Source organism: Azolla caroliniana, unplaced genomic scaffold, assembly GCF_043228905.1.
Source record: "Azolla caroliniana isolate FFs.n. ecotype wild unplaced genomic scaffold, voAzoCaro1.0.p SCAF_2, whole genome shotgun sequence".
Lineage (NCBI taxonomy): Eukaryota > Viridiplantae > Streptophyta > Polypodiopsida > Salviniales > Salviniaceae > Azolla > Azolla caroliniana.
The window spans coordinates 692,382-713,914 of record NW_028230437.1 but is presented as its reverse complement, the minus strand read 5'-3'; the positions used below and the strand labels follow the sequence as shown (position 1 = coordinate 713,914).

At 37.0% G+C, this 21,533-nt stretch overlaps 1 protein-coding gene across 1 annotated transcript; it reads right to left on the bottom strand.

Annotated features, from left to right (window-relative positions):
• Positions 1 to 7,468: 7,468 nt before the first annotated feature.
• On the bottom strand, positions 7,469 to 15,409 carry LOC147866956 (uncharacterized). Its single transcript, XM_087339744.1, has 5 exons — positions 13,734 to 15,409; positions 12,219 to 13,204; positions 12,055 to 12,144; positions 8,008 to 8,748; positions 7,469 to 7,914 (listed from the first exon to the last, which is right to left on the bottom strand). The coding sequence occupies exons 1-5, from the start codon at positions 13,831 to 13,833 to the stop codon at positions 7,777 to 7,779; spliced, it is 2,055 nt and encodes a 684-aa protein (XP_087195870.1). The 5' UTR covers positions 13,834 to 15,409; the 3' UTR covers positions 7,469 to 7,776.
• Positions 15,410 to 21,533: the final 6,124 nt, after the last annotated feature.

The window sequence follows — 21,533 nt, the reverse complement described above, 5'->3', positions numbered from 1 at the left end:
GACAACACCACCAAGATCAAGAGCATTTGCGACTCACTTGACTCCATCAAAATAAACGTCAACGAAGACAAGATGGTTCAAGTATGCTTGGGCGGCCTCGCACGACGATTCGACTCGTTGAGGAAGGCAATCTTGGCAAGGGAAAACCCTCCTTCGTTCTTCAACCTCCAATCAATGTCATTGGTCGAAGAGAACCATGTCCGAACCAAGATGAAGACGTCGAAAGGACAAATGTTCTTCTCAAGTTCGGATGGTGGCCGAGGACGAGGTCACTGCGGTAGAAGAGGCCAATTTGGCCCATCACATGAAGGGAACTCAAACCTTCACAGAAGCCATCAAGGAACCTTCGGAAGAAGGGGGAGCTTCCATGCCAAACAAGGTCAACAAACGAGGCCCGCAACTTGCAACTATTGCGGCAAAATCGGCCATCGCGAGGAGGAGTGCCGAAAAAGAAGAAACGAGTCGGCTTCCACAAGTCGACAACTCGCGAATTACGTCGTCAACTCCGAATACGATGATTATGGCGGATTATTCGTAATGAGGCATAGAGCAAACTCTATGTCGGCCTCCAACTGTGCAAGCGCCTCCAACTTGGAAGACGTGTGGTTCATCGATTCCGGCGCCTCACATCACATGAGATCTCACGAAGAGTGGTTTCGTGATTTACGAACGCCGGATCAACCCAGCTTCATAGAGATAGGAGACGACACCACTCATCCCCTTCGGCACATTGGCAATGTCCCATTCGGGAAAGAAGGCAAACAAACTTGCATCAAGAATGTCTTGCACGTGCCCACAATAACGAAGAATTTGGTCTCCATCGGCCAAATTGTGGAGCAAGGCATGCAAGTCCGCTTCAACAATGAAGGATGCTTCATCGAGAAAGATGGCCGACTCATAGCTAAGGGGCGGAGAGATGGTCGAATGTTCATCCTCAATTCGAACAAGGTGAAATCGACAATGTACGCTAAAGGTCTCAAAACAGAGACAAGCATCGAGTTGTGGCACAAGAGAATCGGCCACATAAACCTCCAACAGCTCCGAGCTATGCAATCAAAGGGAGTTGTCATCGGACTTCCGACATTTAAGTCAAAACGAGTCGACCGAGTATGCGAAGCGTGTCAACTCGGCAAACAACATCGACTCCCATTCCTGAAGGAGAGCCACGCGAGCAAAGGCCTCCTCGACATTATACACTCGGATGTATGGGGACCGGCTCAAACGCCGACGATCGGTGCATGCCGATACTACGTAACCTTCATCGACAACTACTCGTGCTGCGCGTGGATCTACCCGATGAAGAAGAAACGTGAAGTGCTCGCCCACTTCCAAGAGCCCAAGAGTTCCACCGAAGCAGCTCGTAACCCACGATAGGTGGAAGTAGTCGACCTTCACCCACACGCTACAAGCCTTCATCACCGGCTTGAGGGGGAGAACCCGAGATTGCCACGGCAAAGAAAGTCGAAGACCAGACGGGGGCTGCACAGAAGCCGACATCAAAAGTCGGACAACGCCAAAAGCATAACCGGATGTCGGATGCCTCACACTTGAGCTTGAGGGGGTGTGTTGAGAGATAAGCTCAACTAGAGTTAGTTAGTTAGTCAACCATGTAACTTCGTAGTTACCTAGATAAAATCTAGTTAGAAGTGTTGACTATAACGCCTTAAATAGGACCTTGTACTTAAGTAGGATATTCTAGATCCTCCACTCCCAAGGTCATTTAATATAGGACTTACATGATTGTACCTATATTCTCCTCACACATGTCCACCCTTGCACATGAGATGTATATATACCTCATTGATGGTATTTTTGTATTTGATGATGATAATGCTAATTTAATATAGAGTTAATCATCCCCCATCTTGTGTTGTTCATAAGTGTTAACTTCCTCTCTCTCTCTTCCTCTTACACACATACACACACATATCACTTAATCTTCCGCTTATCAACTAGTCATATAATTAGGTACTAATTAACCTATACTTAATCACCAGATATGGTCGTTGGGCTAACTAGTTGTTGGGCCTGGCTAGCCTTTGGGCTACAACTTCAATCATTCTCAACAAATAATGTAGAAAATTAACAAGCCAATGGCAAGTTAAGATTTTCAACTTCAGGTTATTCGGGTTTACGCATTTCCTATGGAAAATTCATAGGCAGCCTACCTCACAAATTGACATCGAACCCTCAACAATTATTTGGCAACCTCTTGCAAGTTTGGTATTGAACCTCCAAACAAATTCAATATAATATGTAAACCCTCATCAAAAAAAACTTAGACCCATCATAAAAGGCTTATATTCGTAAACCCTAACCTCTAAACAATTTATAATTGCAAACTCTATACCATAAACAAATGCATATAAATGTAAACTCTAAAACACAAACAAAGGTTACAATCCCAAACCCTATCCTCAAGCCAAAACCTCTTGTGGTGCCAAAGCAGAAGAGTGACAACAAATGTACCTTGTTCTCAAAACACCTCTCTTTCCTCTTTTATTGAAACTTTGTAAGGGCGGCCTATCTCATGGCTGATGATTTGTTTCCATGCATACATGAATCCAAGCCTTCAGTTAGTATAAGACAGTGGCTTGTCTATTGCCTTCCAATGTTGTGAGGTAGAGCGATGTTGCATCGATTATCTGAGAGAGATAATACGAAACACTTTGTCCATCATCATGTCCATTGCTCCCATCGTTACTTCATGTGGCACTTCCATTATTGTTGCTTGGTATACTAGATAATCCACATTTCGGTTCACAATGGTAATGAAATGATGGTAAACACGGTAATGGTGATGGCTATGGTGAGGATGTGTATGATGACGAACTTGAGTGCTTTCATGGGAATTGACATGGTCATTATACGACACCAACCAATAATTGTCACCCTCCACCTATTCTAATTGGCATATCAATACCAATGGTCGCTTTCGGTGTTCAGAAAATTTGTTTATACTAATAGACAGTTTTCTTTCTATGCATGAAAATAATACAAACTTTTTGAGAAAATTTAACCAATGATTTTAGGAATTGGTTAAATACAAGGTCCTTCACATTGGAAAACATTTCCAAGACATCGTAAGCCATGGTAGGCATGCCATCATTATACTGCTCATGGTTACTGGTACACAATCCATTGGAGAGATATCGTGTGCCTTTGATGAAAAGCTGAGTTCCATACCCTAGCCTCCATTGTCGTGAGAATGTAACTACCACACAACTATTGCACATGAGACTCGGCTTATTTGAGTAGCATAGATATTCCTAACAAACAGAATTCAATCAATAGAATTGAAAGGGCTTGGAACTTGAACCTATTAAACTAAAAAAGAATAAATCACCAACTTCAGTAGTGGTGATTTATTCTCTCCTCACCTCTATTATATACTTCTTATATATCTCTTATAAATTCACTAGATGCCACTGTGGAATGTAGGGGTTGAACCCATGGCCACCTGGTCTCCATTGGGCAACCTTACCAACTGAGCTACATCCATCTGGGCTCTCTCTCTCTCTCTTATACAAAGTTTCTACAAGTTAAGAAACAAACGCCCTACACCCTCCTCCTTGAGACGGGATCACTTCCCATTGGGATCATGGCCATGGAAAGGGTTGTTGAATACATGCTTAAGGTTCAAAAAAGTCCCTCACATCGACTTCCTAGAATTGCGTGGGAAGCAAGCAAAAAGATCCAAAAGTCGAATAGAAGCAAAATTTTGTGTTCCGGTTGGATGCAAGATATAGAAAAATGGTTTGGTAAATGCGATGTAAGACACTTGCTTCATGATGCATCATTAGATTCCTCTGTAAATCAGGCATTTTTGCAACGCCAATGTATCATGACATGGGACAAATGTGGAGGCTCACCCTTCACACATTATACTACACATGTTACACCTAACTACAAAACCATATTCTTTGCAGAACGGGGAAATCGTACACATCACTACATGTTAGAGCCCATACCGTTATCTGCCATTCGAACCATTGCTTCCATGCGACTTAGCTCACATGAAATGCGATGTGAAACGGGGCGTTGGGGCACAAGTGATGAGAGTGGTCAGTTATGCACACTTAGCCCTAAACAAGTTCGCGAGTCTGAGTATCACACTTTGATACAATGCTCTGCCTTTGATCATATTCGACCATGCTTTCCACATCTCTTCGACTGACCCAATCCTTGCATGAATTCCTCTCACAACCACAATGTGCACTCTTGATTGCAACATTCATTGGTAAAGTTCTTGAACATCAAGAGTCACTACTCACATTCACACATATCACGTGAAATGTAATATTTTTGGTCTCATAAGTCATATTTGACGTGCGAAGACGATAATATAATCTCTCTCTCTCTCTCTCTCTCTCTCTCTCTCTCTTTCTCCTTGTTCTTCAATGTCAAAGAAATTTAGATCTATTGTATTCACCATCCATGATGACCCATGAGCCAAAGCATGATGTGTAGTATCTTCTACCTTGATATTAGAGAACAATACAATATGGGGAAGATTACAAAACATTGTCGCTCTAGTTTGCCGTAACACCCAATGCCATTTGACTTAATACAATTTCAAGAATGCCAAAAAATAGTGTCGTGGCCACATATTAAGCTTGAAACACTGCTCCAATTAATGATGAATGAGATTGAGTGACTTTTCAAAGTTCCGAATTATGATGATTGGCCAATAATTAAAACCGAATGAGATTGTGAATTTGAGGGAAATATCTGAACTAAAGTGACATTTTCGAAATTATTATGATTTGGAGTAGCATTTTGATCATTTTCCTTAAAAATATCAGAGCAGGCATCTTGACTCCATACATCAAAATCTGTAGTTTGCGACATTGTGTGTATATTGTTTTGTGAATTTGAGGGAATTTTCTGAAATGAAGTGACATTTTCGAAATTACTTAAATTAAAGTGACATTTTGATCATTTGCCCTTAAAATATATGACAATTCAAATATGTATCATAAATAACCTTCGAATTCAAAGCATTACATCTTTACATTGGCAAACTATTTCCCTCTATGATGGCATTCTTGCTCTGCTGGTTTAGAAGCATATTGGATTATACCAGGGGTTGATAATTTTTCTGCACGTTGAGATCTTTCAAGTTCATCAGCAGCTCTTTTGGTCCATGAACCCTGAATCTAAGAACTTTCACCATAAGCCATACGCATTAAGGCATCCTCTAGTACGTCAATACTATGTCAAACTAGCATATTTGTTCTACCAACATTCTCCATGCCGATGAACCAGATGTCATCAATTTCACTTACCAGAATTCAATGCTATGCTATAAAATAAAGGCTGCATTGACTGAGATGCTGGAATTAACAATTGTATCTCCTAGTTACGCACACCAGCACAAAAGGCTGCATTGAGGCAGCCAAATTTGAAAAGATGGAGTTAACATCATGCACTATTTAACAAAAGGGTTGCCTAAATTGACGAAACTGAAATTAATACCAATTCAATATCCTAAGTAGGCCTGGATTATGAATGCCAATATAACAATGGAATTAATAGCGCAAACATCTCCAAATTAGGCATACCCAGATGAAGGTTATTATATGACAAAAATGGATGCCTGATCAAGATGGTTAGAATTAGCTTAACAATACTCCCTAAAGCACAGCCTATATGGTGTAGCCATCATGTGATTGTAGACAATATCTGTAAATTTGTACTTCCTAGAGAGGCTAAATATATGGTCTTAATGAATTCAATGATTCCCTGAAATCACCAGTCATATGGGTCGACCATATATCAGGATCTCAAAAAAAAGTTGATAACGGAAATACAATAAAGGTAAGTAGCAAATACACACCATACATTGTGAACGCAACAAAAAGCTAGATAATAAACATATGGTGAAGGGAAGTAGTAGGTAGCTCTATGGTTTTAATGGACTAACCAGTTCTTTAAACCAACAATATCTACATTAACTAAGACTTTCAACAAAAGCTAGAAACTAGAGCATATGGTAAAGGGAAGAAGTAACAACATTCCTAGGCACAATTTTGAAGGAGAGCGCTAAGAACATGTCGAGTAGAATCATCATCTTTAGCTAGCAAAACCCTAAGCTGCTGAGGAAGAAAATGGATCCAAAAGGTTGGAAGTGGCCTTAGTAGTAATGGTTTCTTTTCTTGTCTTAAATTGTGCCTACTTCGAAGACATCGAGAAACAGCCTTGTGTACTGCCTTGTTCCTATTTGTTCTCTCTTCCATAGTTTTGTCATAACAAGCATCCATGGGGTCTCTCTCATGGCCACATCCTGTTTCGGCTTCAGCATTGGTTTTACATAAACATATCGAAGACTTGACAAGGGCAAAGGTTTTACATAAACAATCCTTAAACCCTCTTCCCCTTGGGACCCTTCTACACTCTACACAACTTGAGGAATACTATGTCCACCAACTGGCATATTCGAGACCTTTTTTCAATCTCCAGCATTGATACCCACATCTCATTAGATCATTCCTGCTTTCTCTTCATTTTGCTCAAATCTATACAAAAGTGTTTATTCAAGGGAAAATGATTGAGCTCGGAAATTCATTCCTAATAACAATACTTAACTCCCAAAAGCTAAATTTCGTACATCAAAGCTAAAACCTTGAATGTACTTAACCTCTCAACTAGTGATAATTTAATGTTGCCAAATGTGTATTTGTAATAACACTACACAAAATATATGACTCAATTTTCTTTTGTATGCATGAAAAGTAAGCATGTCACCATTGCCATAGGGCAATGCCTATTTATTAAAGACTTCCAAAATCATGCCTATTTCTTAAGGAGTTACTTGCAAAATCCCAAACGAAGTTTGAAAATGAACTAAAAGTTGACACTATTAAATTATTATTTAAGCACAAAGAATATGTACCATAAAACATTGAATTGAATTGGAGGCTTTACAATTTGATATTTAGTATGATGTTTTCGTTCTGCAAATGCAAGATAGTGGCAGGCATATGTCATCCCAATAGATATTACAATTATTCAAATTTGATGTTGAAGAAACATCTATGAAACCAATCGAGACCATGCTTTCTGCAATTAGGACATATAAAAAAATGCTTGACAAGACACCAATTAGGGTTTATACCACCTATCAACAATAAAATGCTCTCTGTAATGTCATATTGAACAATATCAAGCAAGCATCATAAGTTTTACTTTAGAGCAGGTCAAACTCAAAAGTTATCTCTGTAAACTTTTTAAAGTACAAATAACATTTGCAGTTCGTGATTTGAAAACACTGTGATTTAGCATGCAAACCCTTTCAACCTGCACAGTAAGACAATGCAAAATAACGTCTACGTGGCAGAAGTACCAATATTGATATGACAACGCAAAAAGACAATAGTGAGGCAACTGAGAAAGGCATCCTGTCACAATCGATCGATAGTTCTGAACCATGAGAACACAGAAAATAACAGTGACATCCAGACACATAAAAGTAAAAATAAACCACAAAATTTTCCATATCTACCACCCATCATTGTCCCGGCACACAAGGTGACTGACTATTCATTAAAGTTTTTGAGACATGCTGCATATATGCTGAATGGTGCATAGAGTTGACAAAACACCATACATATATCGCTGTGCAAGAAGACAGCAGTAATCAAGAATACTGTTGCTTCATGACCAAAAAACAAAGCGTTCACTGATCTGCATATCTTCTCTATATATCCAGCTTTCGCACATATTGAATGTGTACCCAACATTTATATTCGTAACCTTTTAGACAGAAAGTGAGAATCACTGCTGACATTTCCGAATACTCTCATGCAATTGGTCATCTGAATCTGAATCTGAATCAGAGGAAGATATGCCTAAAGACCAACTCTCCCTCCTAACGTTGAACTGGCTCTTTATATTATGCACCTTCTCTCGCATCTGCTAAGAATCACCATTTTATCAACATAGGTCCCACAAAATGTGTTATTATATAGACAACCAAGACAAAGGTATTGAATTAGTGTAGCTTACCTGATAAAAGGCATTTATCTCTTCCTCGGTTAGCTCACTGCCTTCTGCATTCTCTTCCCACCCAAGAGAACGCATAAAGGCTGCTTCTTCTTCTTCAGAGTCCAATACCAGCATACTTTCTAACTTCTCCTTTGCTGAAGGATCTGTTTCTGGGCTAGCTCTCATATGCATAATCGAGCTATCTCTATCTCCATCATTATGTACCTGAGATGCAAATTCAACAGTGAGAGAATCACCTCCACCATTCTCTTCTTCTTCAGAGCCATGATTTCCTGTTACCAAATCACTATTTGGCTGAGCCACTGACTCAGATTTCAGAGTCGATTTCTTTCTGAGGGTGTTGAAAAATTCACTTCTATTTTGAGCTTGTATGGAGGATCTCTTATCTTGATCCAAAGAGTCCTTGACACGCACGGCTGATAGTCCTGGCTGTTGTGAAGTTTCACGTACATCGTTAGGTTTCTTAAGCTGAGAAATACTATGTGCTGCAGAAACAGTCACACTAGTTGACATAATTGCATTTCCATTGTTCCCTTCTGGTTTCGCAGTCATCACACTACCATCTTTGCTTGGCTTTAGCACTAGTAGCTTCCCTTGTGAAGAATGCTTCTGCATATCAAGTTTAGTTGAACTTGTTCTGTGTACAGACTGCAATGATCCCGACAATTGATTTGATTTCACAACAGTAGCTGCATTATCAACATTGCGTGTTGCCTTCAACTTAGATTTATCACTCAAACTCTGCAGATATAACATTAGGTCAATAAATATCAACATAAGACAAATAAACTCACAGCATGATTAGTTCATAAATGCAGAAACTTATAGAAAAATCCAATTTACCTTAATGACATTAACTTCTATCTCACAGGAAAATCTACTATCTTCTAGGGTAATGTCACTATAGTGAGAGCCTTGGCAGCATTTTTTTATGAAGGCTGAGATTAATACCATGTAGTATAATGCACTTGCAGTTGTTCCCACCAGATGTTTATATGTTAACACACCAAATTTATTACTTATAATATGAATCTCATATGAAACTACTGAAATATTTCAGTGTAGCTAAAACATTCTCTGTTTTTCCACTGGATTTTAGGATTCAAGATAAGAAGCCTTTGGAGATTTCTAATAACATGTATATTCTACTTATGCAAATGTAGGCGCATTAGTTCCATGTTTCGCTATGATCTCTACCATGGCTAAAATGTTTCCTCAAACAGGGCATCTTGGGGATGAAATAATTTGGGGTAACATTGTCATTATTCCTCGACCGTTATTTTGACAAAAGTAAATGAGCTATAGGTCACATTATTGAGACATGAAAGCATCCGTATAAGATAACGGATAAAAGATTCCTCTCAAGCAAGTAGTCCCACATTGAAATGAGAAATTTTGGAATGTACAGAAAGAGAAACCATCAACAATATGTTTACCAAGAGAAACTTTATATGTCGCATTATCAAGACATTTAGCATCTTACGAATTGGGAACATTTGGAAAGTAGCGAAAGAGAATTGTCAACAAGACATTTAGCAGGACAAACCTCCTATAGAAAAATGTGAAAGTATTAAATGGAGCTAAATGTTGGATTGCATCACATTTGTAAGTGAAGCAACAGGGGTTTGAGAAGTAAATTGGAAAATATTCTTTTAAATGATGTTTCTTCAGAGGACGGAAATTCCTCCTTTCCATACTCAATAATAAGACTGATATTCAGATCTTCAAGTTTTCATGAAATCATCTTCGGAGTCATAGGATAGGGGAGATGATGATTATATGATGTATTACAGTTCCCTAGAGGCCACTATCATGACCCACAGGGATCTGACACAGAAACCTCATAAGATCGATTCTCTTCTGAAGGAATCAGAACGGAGAGTGGTTTCCAAGTAAGCATCAATGCTAAAAAATGAGCCCAGTTAAGTTAAATGACTAATGTATTGAAGCATAATGCTGAAGCACACCATAGGATGAGGAAGATGACAATGATGCATTCCAGTTCTTTAGAGGCCAGTAATATGATCAATGGGGACCTGGAGCAGAAAGTTCTACATCATAGATTCTCCTCTGATGCATTAGAAGGGGAGAGTCTCTGATCCACAGTGTGTGGCTTCCATGTAATGATTGATACCCAAAACGGGAGCATAGATAAATTAAATCAATAATTGATGAAACCATATCTTGAAGCACTACATCTCAAAACTAAAGACTTGTAAATCCAATTTACATAATGCATATGAAGTTAGCTCAGGATTAATAGACAATTGTCCGGGCATAACCTACATAAGCTTAAACAACAATTTTTTGTTCGCAAAATATGTCTCACTGTATTTGAAATCTGTCCCAAATCAGAACCTTAAGTAATACAAGAGAACTTTAATAATTCTGAGGTTTTGTTCCAGAATTTTCATTTTAATCAAAACAGACTAAACAGCTTTGTAAAATAAATAAAAATATAAAGCATGTATAAGATATTTGATCATGCTAAATATGATAGAGATATGTAGATTTACATATGGATGGAAGTGGAGCTTTATATATGATATGGAAATGATCTTTATGGCATCAGGAAATTTCCAAAACATAATAAAAGCAAATCTGGAGTCAACCTTTTTAAATTATTTCCAAAAATTCAAAGCCTCTCCAATTTTTATTATGCTCTGGATCTCGTAAGGTTGGTTTTGGGTTTATTCCATATAAATCTGCTCTATTGTATTAGAAACATATATTTTGCTAGAGTGTTCTTCATATATTTCTTGTTAAAATCATATAAAAAGACTCGATTATTCAAACAAAATAATATTTGTGTTTCTCAGTTACACGGAATTTTCAAATGTCATTTACCAAGTCAGGATTTTTAGGAAACAGACACAAAATATACTCATTACTAAAATCAAGGGACATGTCCTCGCTCTAAAGAAGAATTGCAATAACATCCACTATAATGCAAGCAAGTTGACACTCAACTTATCATCTATGCCATGTCATTCCATTCACTTAGGATGTCTGATCATTCATATCCCACTTTGTCCATGCATTGTCCCCAGGTTTCCTTTCTTCCTGGAGAAAAACTCTACTACATGGCATCTACAGAAACAGAGTGTATGATAACTGAGATATATTTTGCATTATTAGCATCTCTAAAAGTTTTTGAAGGTTATGTATGAATATTTTGAGATCTAGACTGCCCTTTCTCCATATTTCTGGACTACATGAGTTTACAGAACAGTTTACATATGCACGGTAAACAATAGCCAGGAGATGTTTCCACTAGGGAACTGGCGAGGATTATGGAAATACATCAGTGGGTTGCCAAACCCCATTCACTGCACCTATGATGAGAATTGCTTTAGCTTCTTTGTATTTTCATAGCAAAGCATTGGGCTTATCTATTTCATCAAGAACAGATTTCTAGGCACATGGAAGTCGGAATATATCTAAGCTAACCTAAACATTTTGCTGCCTTCATAGTCTAAAAGATATATTTGAAAGGGTTTGTACATGGCCTATGTCCCTTTGCTCTTAATCCTAAACATAAATTCTGGGATCAGCCTAAATACCAATTGTCTCTGTTCTTAAGGTGGTCAGCTGGAATAGCTGGCCAAGGGTTTTTTCATCACTTGAAGGAATTGGGTATCAAGTTTAAGTTTAGAAAACCAGCCTTGTGCATAAAATTCCATTCAGGTAGACACATATGTGTCTGAACATATCTTTGATTCCCATTCAGGTCTAAACAAATTCTAAAAACACTCATACATAAATCATTTCCAAAGAATGGAACCCTCATTGCTGAAACATATGCCTCATGCATATGAAAAAGTACACTTAAAAATCGCAGTCTAAGCAAAAGATATATGTGTCTGGGATGTCAACAACAGCGGATGCCTCTGTTTCCATGCACCTTATCATCGTGTTTCATCAAACATAGCATTTATATTGACCTTGTATTACCATGAAAAACTGCTTACTTCATTTGATTCTTCATAAAAAGGATTATTATAAACTTTCTATAAATAAAATTTATAGCATGAGTCATAGTACTACCATAGCTTTAGGTAGTGTCGGTGTCATTGGAATCAACTGCCTCGACTGTTTCAATGCAAGGCTCTCCAACCTCTGTGATTCCACAGATATCTATGGAGAAAGACGATGAGAAATTAACAAAGAAGTATTGCATGGTGATTATTGCCTGAGGAACACAAATATACCTGTGGTGGCACTCGCACTCGTGGAGGATTTTGAGCAATAGCCTCTGCCATGTTCAATATGGAGACAGTTGAAATACCGCTAGATGTAGAAGAAACTGAAGAAGTTGTACAAATATTGATACTAGTACCATTGTGCCCCAAGCTGGTGTTCTGAATATTTCCATTCAGAGACGGAGCTTCTGCAAGGGCTGAACTCCATATCTCTCCTCTTACAGATCCCCCGTTAATGGTTGAACCATTAACATTAAAACCTCCAGATAATCCTGCCCTTCCTATATCAAAACGAGATGAACTCTGTTGTGCTAGACGAGGGCTGGCAATACTAGAAATACCACTGGGACTCAAAAGTATACTTCCTGGCTTGTCTTCAGTACTTAGGGATGGGAAGTTACGTTCAAAAACAGCTTTCTGCATACTTACAGCAAAGCTACCAGAGATCGATGGCAATGGTGAGGATAGACCAATAACATCACTATTTTTTCCAGAAATACTCTCAGATTTCTTGGGGGATAAACCCATAGACAGAGATCGCTTCAGCTTTGGATCACCATCGTACTTCCCAGGTATAGATACCCTCAATTTTCTATTCTCAACATGTTCCCTAAACTTTTCTCTCTCGTCAATACTGAAAACTGACAGTGATTCACTTTCACTTGGCCGTAGCTCTCTATCATTGTCTTGTTCCCATTCCTGAGAATTACCTCTATGAGTATCTCTGGCCATATCATAGCTTCTATTTGAAGAGGCATTATCATAGCTTCTTTTTGACGAAACACTGCGATTTAGATTATAGTGCAGACGGTCTTGAATCAAATTGTCTGTGTCTTTAACCACTCTATCAAGTGAATTGCCAGTGTTACTTCTCCTAATAGTAGGTAAAAATGCCCTATCGGAAGAAGCTGATCCTCGAATAGAATTAGACTCTGTGCGAATACTTGCAGTTTGCTGTGGTCCTCTGTGCCTAGAAAACGTGTTGTTTGCATCATCTACTTCAAAAGAAAAACAATTTGGTTATTTTGACATGTACAGCCAAGAGAAAGCTTAAAGAATCTTGAAATACATTTAGTCAAGTTCAAAAGCTCAAAAAATGTTTTTTAACATAAAAATGCCAAATGATAGATTCAACTAAGTTCAATACCTCACAAAATGAAATGTTCAAGTACATCCAAGTATATTCAAATATATTTTGCAAGATTTCATAGTACACAACAGATTCAAGTACATACAAGAATGTCACAACATGAGTTTTGCATCTCACAAAAAATCATGAATGTTCAAGTGTGTGCAAACATGTTCAAAAAAGGTACACACTATACATCCAACACATAAAAGGAAAAAACAAATATGACCTTCAAGACTGTTCTAGAATGTATTGGTACGAAATTCCCAATCTCAAGAATGTCATGCTCAAAAATGTTCAGCGTGCTCAAACTTCAACTATGTTAAAGAAATGGCATAAAAGATCTGCTGTGTACAATCAAGAAATAGAAAGAAACAAATGAAAAATTCAAGTACCTTCATGAGAACCAGGGTGAGATGCTGGTAACAAGCCACCAGGAGTCCCTTTGAGCCATTCTGGTACCAAAGACGGTTCACTTCTCTCCATCAGAAACATTTACCATCGTAGTGGATGTGATTCCACACCACAAACTGAATTACTGGTGCATTACACTTCAAGCAATCTATAAGAAGCTTGCAGATTGGTCCACTGCTTTTGAAGATAGCTAATAGCAAAAGAACTCGTGACAATACTTGGGAATTACCATGCAATTTTCTGGATGCCCACTGTTAAGTTGATGATTGCTTCCAGATGCTCTTTCTTCTTACTGCCCAGATGCAGGATATCAATCAAGATCACATAGCAAGGAATATAGGAAAGACTATAATCTGGCACATGTTATCATCATAATTCAGCTTTCATGGTGTTTACTGAACAAGTACAGTGACAAACAACTATAACCTGATGCATGTCCAAACATACAAGAAGAGATAGTAAAGGAGTCTTCACAATCCAATGATTTTTCCCTTCCTCAAGAAAGTGTTTCTTTCTGAGTATTAAAAATGCTCCAATTTCCGAGAAAATACCCTAGCACTTAATAAAATTCTTACTGTCCAAGAGGCTGGTCTTCAAAGAAGCAATTTCAACATGCACTCAGCATTCTATAAAAAACTCAGTTTTCTCAGCAGAAACTCTAAACCTTAGACATCTCCACTGTATGAGAAGCTACCCTTTACAAAAAGCTCAACAAGGTGTTCCGCACATAAAAGCTTCTACTCTGCAAGAAGGTTATATTTACCAAATGCACTCCAGGGTATTTTGGCAACCACTGAACCATGAATAAAGAATCTCCGATTTTCAAGCAAAAAAACTAACCCAAGGAGATCCCCACTTTCCAATAAGCTTATCGTCACAGAAAGCATGCACCAAACTGAGTACGAAAAGTTCAGTTATAACAGCTAAAAACTTTTAATAATCCTAAAACTCTGTTGTCCAAATATCTTATCTTTACTGAAAGTACATCGACTGTGTTTCGCACATATACTGATCCATGTGTTAAAAACTCTGATTTTTCAGGAAAGATATCATAACCCTAATAAATCTCCACTGACAAATAAGTTTATCTTCCCAAAACGATAAGCAGAAGACATGCTTTACTTCACAATAGAGAACCGAATGAAGTGAATCCGCCAAAGCTGTGGAAAAAAGAAACCCTAGCTTTTGTCTGCGTCTGTTGATAGAGCTAATTTCAGCAGAAACGCGAGGACATATGTATATAATATATCTTAACTTTGTCAGAACCCTAGCGCAGTCTCTTAATTTCCAAGAAACTTCTCTTCTTTTACAAAGGAACAAATGAATATGTCTGTGAGCAGAAACTTTCCTGTGAATATATATATATATGAGGACGCAGAAGAAGAACCGGTCGATTTGAAGGCCCGAATCAAGACGCGCCGAAGAGAAGAAACCCTAGATTTCTCCTTCTGTTGCGTTTCCTTATGTTTTCTTGTGATAATAAGGAGAAGTGTTCTCTGAGATGGCCGGGAGGTATGAAGCTTCGCTGAAAAGAGATGATGCCAGGGGGGGTACGAAAGAAACGAAGGGGATGGGAGGCAGGTGATCGTGGCGATGGCGACGAGGAAGCTCCAGACAACAGCAAATAGAAACAACAGCAGAAAGACGTAGAGTAGCGAAGACGACCGAGAATAATACTAATACTAATAATAACCAAAAACGCTTAAAAACGCTTATTATTAATTAATTTAATTAGCTCACTTAATTCATTAATCAATTGCTTTTTCTTTCTTTCTTTCTTTCTTTCCTTCCTTCTTTAATTAATATCAAATATGTTTGTTTTATTTTATTAAGTTTTTTTTTTGTTTGGTTTTTATTTTTCGTTCTTCTTTTCGTTTTTTTTCTTCTCCTTTTTCTTCTTCTTTTGTTTTTAGTTTTTTCTATTTTCTTATTTTCTCGTTTCCATTTTTTATTGTTTTCTATTTTTTTTAATGTCTGGATTGCGCTTTTTTATTTGCTCTTTTTTCTTTTCCTTCTTTCTTTGCGTTATTTGTTTATTTTTTTAAGCTTAACATAAATTTACTTATTTAATTTTCCCAAACTTTTCTTTCTTTTTTTTCTAAAATGCAAGCAACCGTGCACCCTAAAAGAGAGGGCGAGGCTTTTTCTTGCTATACCCTCCACCGTCCGATTGCTTCGTGGGATTCTAGCCACGTGTACACATAACCCCTTATCACCTTGCGATGATTTATAAGTGATCGTTTACTCAATATATTGTGGTGTACCTTCCACAATATATTGCATGGGGATCATTCTCATTTACAGTTATGATAGCAAAACTAATCTTTAAGACTACACCATCCAATTCCATACTTAGATGGCGACCCAATCTCCATACAATATTGTCTACAATTCAATCAATTTCTCGCGAAAAAACTTCTATAAATGCAATATGAATTTTGCAAATTTGTATGATATTTCAATCCTAATTACTAACTTCCCTCAAAGTTGGCAATTTCCATACATATTTAGATTTGATGGTCACATATCTCATTATGTTGCATATCACCTCAAAGAAGTAAGATGCAACCAAACACAAGCTTATCATGCATTTAACGGTAGGATAGAAGTGATCCATCATAAGGGGACATTGTATGAAGGGATTATATGGGTATAGCCATAGGATTACCCTTGTGATTACGAAACAAGAGAGTGAAGGGAGAGAAACCTAATATTTTGTTGAATTTGATGGCAATGTCATTGTATTCGGCTCTTTGCCCCTACTATGTATTTGTGGATTTTCGCCAGTCCTCTTAGTCAATGGGTCTCACATTGTCTTTGGGAACATCATTAACAATAGCGTGGTTACCTTTGCCCAAGGGTAGCAGCAAATATATAAGGAAACTATTATCAATGTTTATTGGAAGGGGAATATATGAGCTTTCTTGTGGTTTGCTAAAACAAAAGTGAAAGTGTTTAGTGAAATGTCCTCTACACATGTCAAGAAAATAGTTCATTACACGCTTAAGAAGATAATAAAACACCAAATCAAACATTCGCACAAATATCGATTGTTTAAGGTGTGTCAAGAACAATCACATTTTCTTAGTTCTAAAGTAAACTTCATATGATTACAATCATAAAGATGTTTTCATGATTTAAGTTCTCTAGGGACATAGATGACCCATTGTCTACATTCCAAAAACATTACTTTCAATCAATGCAAATTTATACGAGAAAATATTCATATACATGTACAACATGCATATAAGATGAAGAAAATCAATATAAGAATATTCTTAGTGCTTTGGTACTCTTTGTGTGATTTACAATTGTGCAAACAAGTCCTTGGCCACGGTACCATATCTAGAGCACAAACACAAATGGTTCTCTTGAATGAAACGATAGATTCAAATACAACTTATACATGTTGGATCCATGCTAAATTAATGAGTAATTGTGTACCATATAAGACATGCCAGTTCTTTAAAATAAGCAAATAATGTGGCATTTGAGAGCGTGTTTGCTCAACAAAATCTTGAAAACTAAGGGTTCTTTGTTGGATAGTATGCTTGAGGCTTATACGACCATGTACGTACTATGGAGTTACACAAGTAGATCTCAATGACAATGAGGTTTATTTTTATGTAATATTTGTGTTTTCATTGTGCCATCCTTCTAACCAATCAATGTAACTAGTCGGAGTAATTCCTAGTTGTAGATTTAAAAATGTTGTAATTAATTTTGCAAATAAATAGGATAAATAACATTCCATGAAAATCAAGGGTCATTCAATGGATGTCATGCTCAAGGCTTGTAGGATTGCCTTACTCATGTTCATGTTGTAAAATATGCTCCTAAACTCAATTTCCTTTTTTACTTCTACATGCGAGGCATCCCTTTATCATTAACTCAATCACGTGTTTGGAATTGTTTATGGACAAGCTTTAGTTATTCCACTATGATGTGAATTACTCACCCCAATGTTGGCCCCACTAGAAGTGATATGTCATGGGATATGACAATAACGTGAACAATTGCATCACGTTTACATGGTCCATGTTATATATACACTTTTTTACGGTTGGAGTTACATGTGTAATTATAATCAATCTTTTCGATGGGTCTTGCGGCAATCAATACACTTTAGATGACTCAAGCTCCATGTATGTAATTACACTTGTTGATGTCTCGAGTAATCTAATTGGTATAATGAGTGGGGATGTGTGTGATGTATTATTAGCCTTGGTTTTTTCAAAGTAATGTCATTATCATTTCAACCCTTGAATTGTAGAATGGATATTTGTCAAACCAAATCCTAACACGAGAGGCTTCGTTGGTAAACTATAATGTTTTATCATAAAAGCACATAGATAACTATTATGTTTATGTACCTTTAGGATTGATCATAATATGTTATGGACATATAAAGCAATGGCTGCCCTCAACTGTGTTTTCGCTTGCCAACACAAAGGCCCACTATTGAGGCAATGCATTTAATATTGATTTAGGGTTATACTTTATAAGACACCACCATGGTTTATTGCTCTTGGCTTGAATCCAAACCTTATTAACTAGACCATAACACCATTTTATATTATTATTTGTAATAATTGCACAATGCTACAATTATATATTCTACTAGATCATATTAGTGATGATATCTAAAGTCTCTTATATTATATGTTTTCAAAGGTAATGTTTTACGACGGGCTCTAACACGTGATGTCTTTTATACATAAATAATTTCATACGTGGAGAAAACAATGTTTGTTTTCTCGAGTACTTCAAATCAATTTATGCACAAAAATCAATTTTCTTTTTCTATTTCGACCAACAACATTATAAATGGGACAATGTGTGTAATGTTTGCAAGAGATTCACAAGTGATACCATTCTTCTTATGGGGGAATGCAATGTTTGATATGAGACTCGGTGCATGATAAGACCAAATAGGCAAGAATGTTGAGAGCTTATCATGCACATGACTTCCACCTCACGTTGGCAACATCTATGGGCATGGTACGTAATAGTGCACATTAGATGGAAATGACTTGGAATTAAGAGCAACAAATACAGGGATGTCAACTATTGTCTTGCGTTGTAATTGCTACGAAATGCATGTAATGGTACTACCTTCTAGGAGACAAACTTACATTTCTAAAGGACTTACCCTTGCTAACTTAAATATAGTTTTTTGAACTTCTAGAAAAACAAGTTGCATTAGTCTAAATCCATTGATTTATTTACCAACAAATTCTAATTGGTATAATTTTAAATCATGTTGACGTGGTATTATTTATAAAATTATAACAATGCAAGACTAATTGATTACTACAAGAGAACATGCTAAAAGTCTTATTTTTAATGTTCTCTCAATTCTCTCTATGGGATGAATATGTTATTATTGGGCAATTCATGTGGATTGAAGGATAGTTCATGGGGGCTGACATGACATGAAGTATGGCAAGCTACATCCTCCTTTTCTAGTAATAGAGGAGCCCTCGTTTATATGGAAGAGATATCGAAACACTTTTCGTTAGTTTCAAAGAAAACATAGAGGGGAGGGATCAGACCTTCACCAACACAACTATAGAACTCAAATTTAAACCCCTAATTTATAGGCTAAATTTTAGTCTTAATCACATGACTTGCAACACTCTTCATACAATATTATTTACAAGCTTGCTCACTCATATGACCCTCGTGTTTTTCTTATATACAATATATTTTGTTTGAATTTGGGTTTAGGTTTTATTTCCCCCCTTTTATCATCTCCAAGTGTTAGGCACATGGTGCTAAAATCTAATCCAAGTCCAACTTTAATCAAGACTTTAATTGTTGTCTATTATTTTATCCTCTCTCAATTTTCAAAATCCCATGCATTGCATCATTTGGATTTCACACTTGTAGTTCGAGTGCTATTAAATTTGGTCATGGAATCCTAGTGTGTGTCTCTTCTAAGTTCTAGGGCTAATTTAAAACGCATTGTTTGGGTGAGTTCACATGATAACTGAATTTACAAATGATACAACCTTTATTTTTAATTAGAGCTTAAAAAATTCCCTAAAATCTAACTCTCTCCCTATAGCGAATAGAATATAATGAGTGTTTGTTTATGCCTATAACAATGTCACACTCCCCACGATGGTAGAAATATTATCATAGACAATAGACCTCGTCAATTGATTTCAAACCATGTAATCTCGATGAACCACATGTGAGGCATTTGAAATGTCAAAGGGAATTGTGTCAATAAAACATGGAGAAGAAGTATGGTGCTTGCAAGTGATGATCTACTTTAGTGTTCACTTCCTGAAGTATTCACCTGGCTCCAATCCCTGGTTTCTTGAACCACGGGCCCAACAAAACCCCGACTTGATCTATCAAACACTAAAAATAAAACAAGGGCTTACAAAAGGAGACCTATGCAAGGGTGAGAAGAGTCTTGACTCTTCTCACACAACATCATTTTCGTCCTGGTTCATATCCCACTCGAGTAGCACGTGCATGCACATTTACACGACAATGCATCCTAACTTCCACAAAACTCCATTACGTAGAAGATAGTGATGTGGCTATTAATAGTGTTATTCCGTGGAGATAAGGAATTGATGTTAATTATGAGGAAACTCTTCCAACAATGGTTTCCGTTCTCAAGTGATCACCTCGAGGGGACTTCTTGACATTTCTCCTTGAAAGACCTGGCCACATGCTCTTTCTAGTTTGCAACGTGAATAATGACAAATACCGCAATACATATCAATGGAATTGTATTTTCTTATGTTGCATTTCCACATTCATTGATGTGTCATAGTATGAGGTTTGGTTGACAACAAACTCAAACGTTATGCATAATTATTGCCTAATATGGTCATCTCACTTGGTCACAAAAATTCACAATTTGCACAAAATAGTTAGTTAGCTCACTTGGGGTCTTTCGCATCTTTGGACTAGCCCACAATGCCTTTTTCCAAAAGTTATTCATTTAGTTTTGCTTGGTGACCCTTGAGGGGGTAAATGTTAGAGCGATAATGATATTTACACATTGCTTTTCTAAAATCACTCCACTATATCTAACTAGAAAGAGGTTTTTGGCTTTCTTCACATAACTCAACTTTGACCATTCGATGGTGTAATGCTTGGCAATCCTTGCTTTAGTCCATGTCACTAGTTTGAGATGTCCTAATTTATACTTAGTACAACTTTATGAAAATGGCCAAGTTCAATTAAATATCGTAATTGATTATTCTAAATTCTATTATATTTACTTAATTTTCATGAGATTACTTCATATGATGTCAAATTCCAATGGACATGGTGCATTTTGTCATCCAAATGGTATGCAATATCTTTTGTTTCACCTTTTGCCTCATCTCTTAGTAAGTGGCAACACTTTGTTCACAATCCTACTGATATTATGCAACAAGGATATAGAGGAATAAGAGGAGGAAAGATGATAGTTGATGAGTTAAGGAAATTGCAACTACCCTTGATGGATAGTATGCATTCTAATTGTCATAAGTGGGTGGGATTATTTTCAAGTTTTCAAAATTTACTTGCATTCTAATTGTCAAATTTGATGAGGAAGATTGATTTGGTTTGAACATATGCAAATTCATGGTATTTTTCAACTATTGAGGAAGTGTTCAATCAAGTCTATCAAAAGAAGGATTCATGGCTAGCTATTGTCTTACACAATACGGGTTGGGGAAGGATAATCATCTCCTTTCCATCATTTTGTATTTTGTAGCTGATATGGTTTTTTAAACCAATGGAAGGATATGTTTTCTAAAAATAAA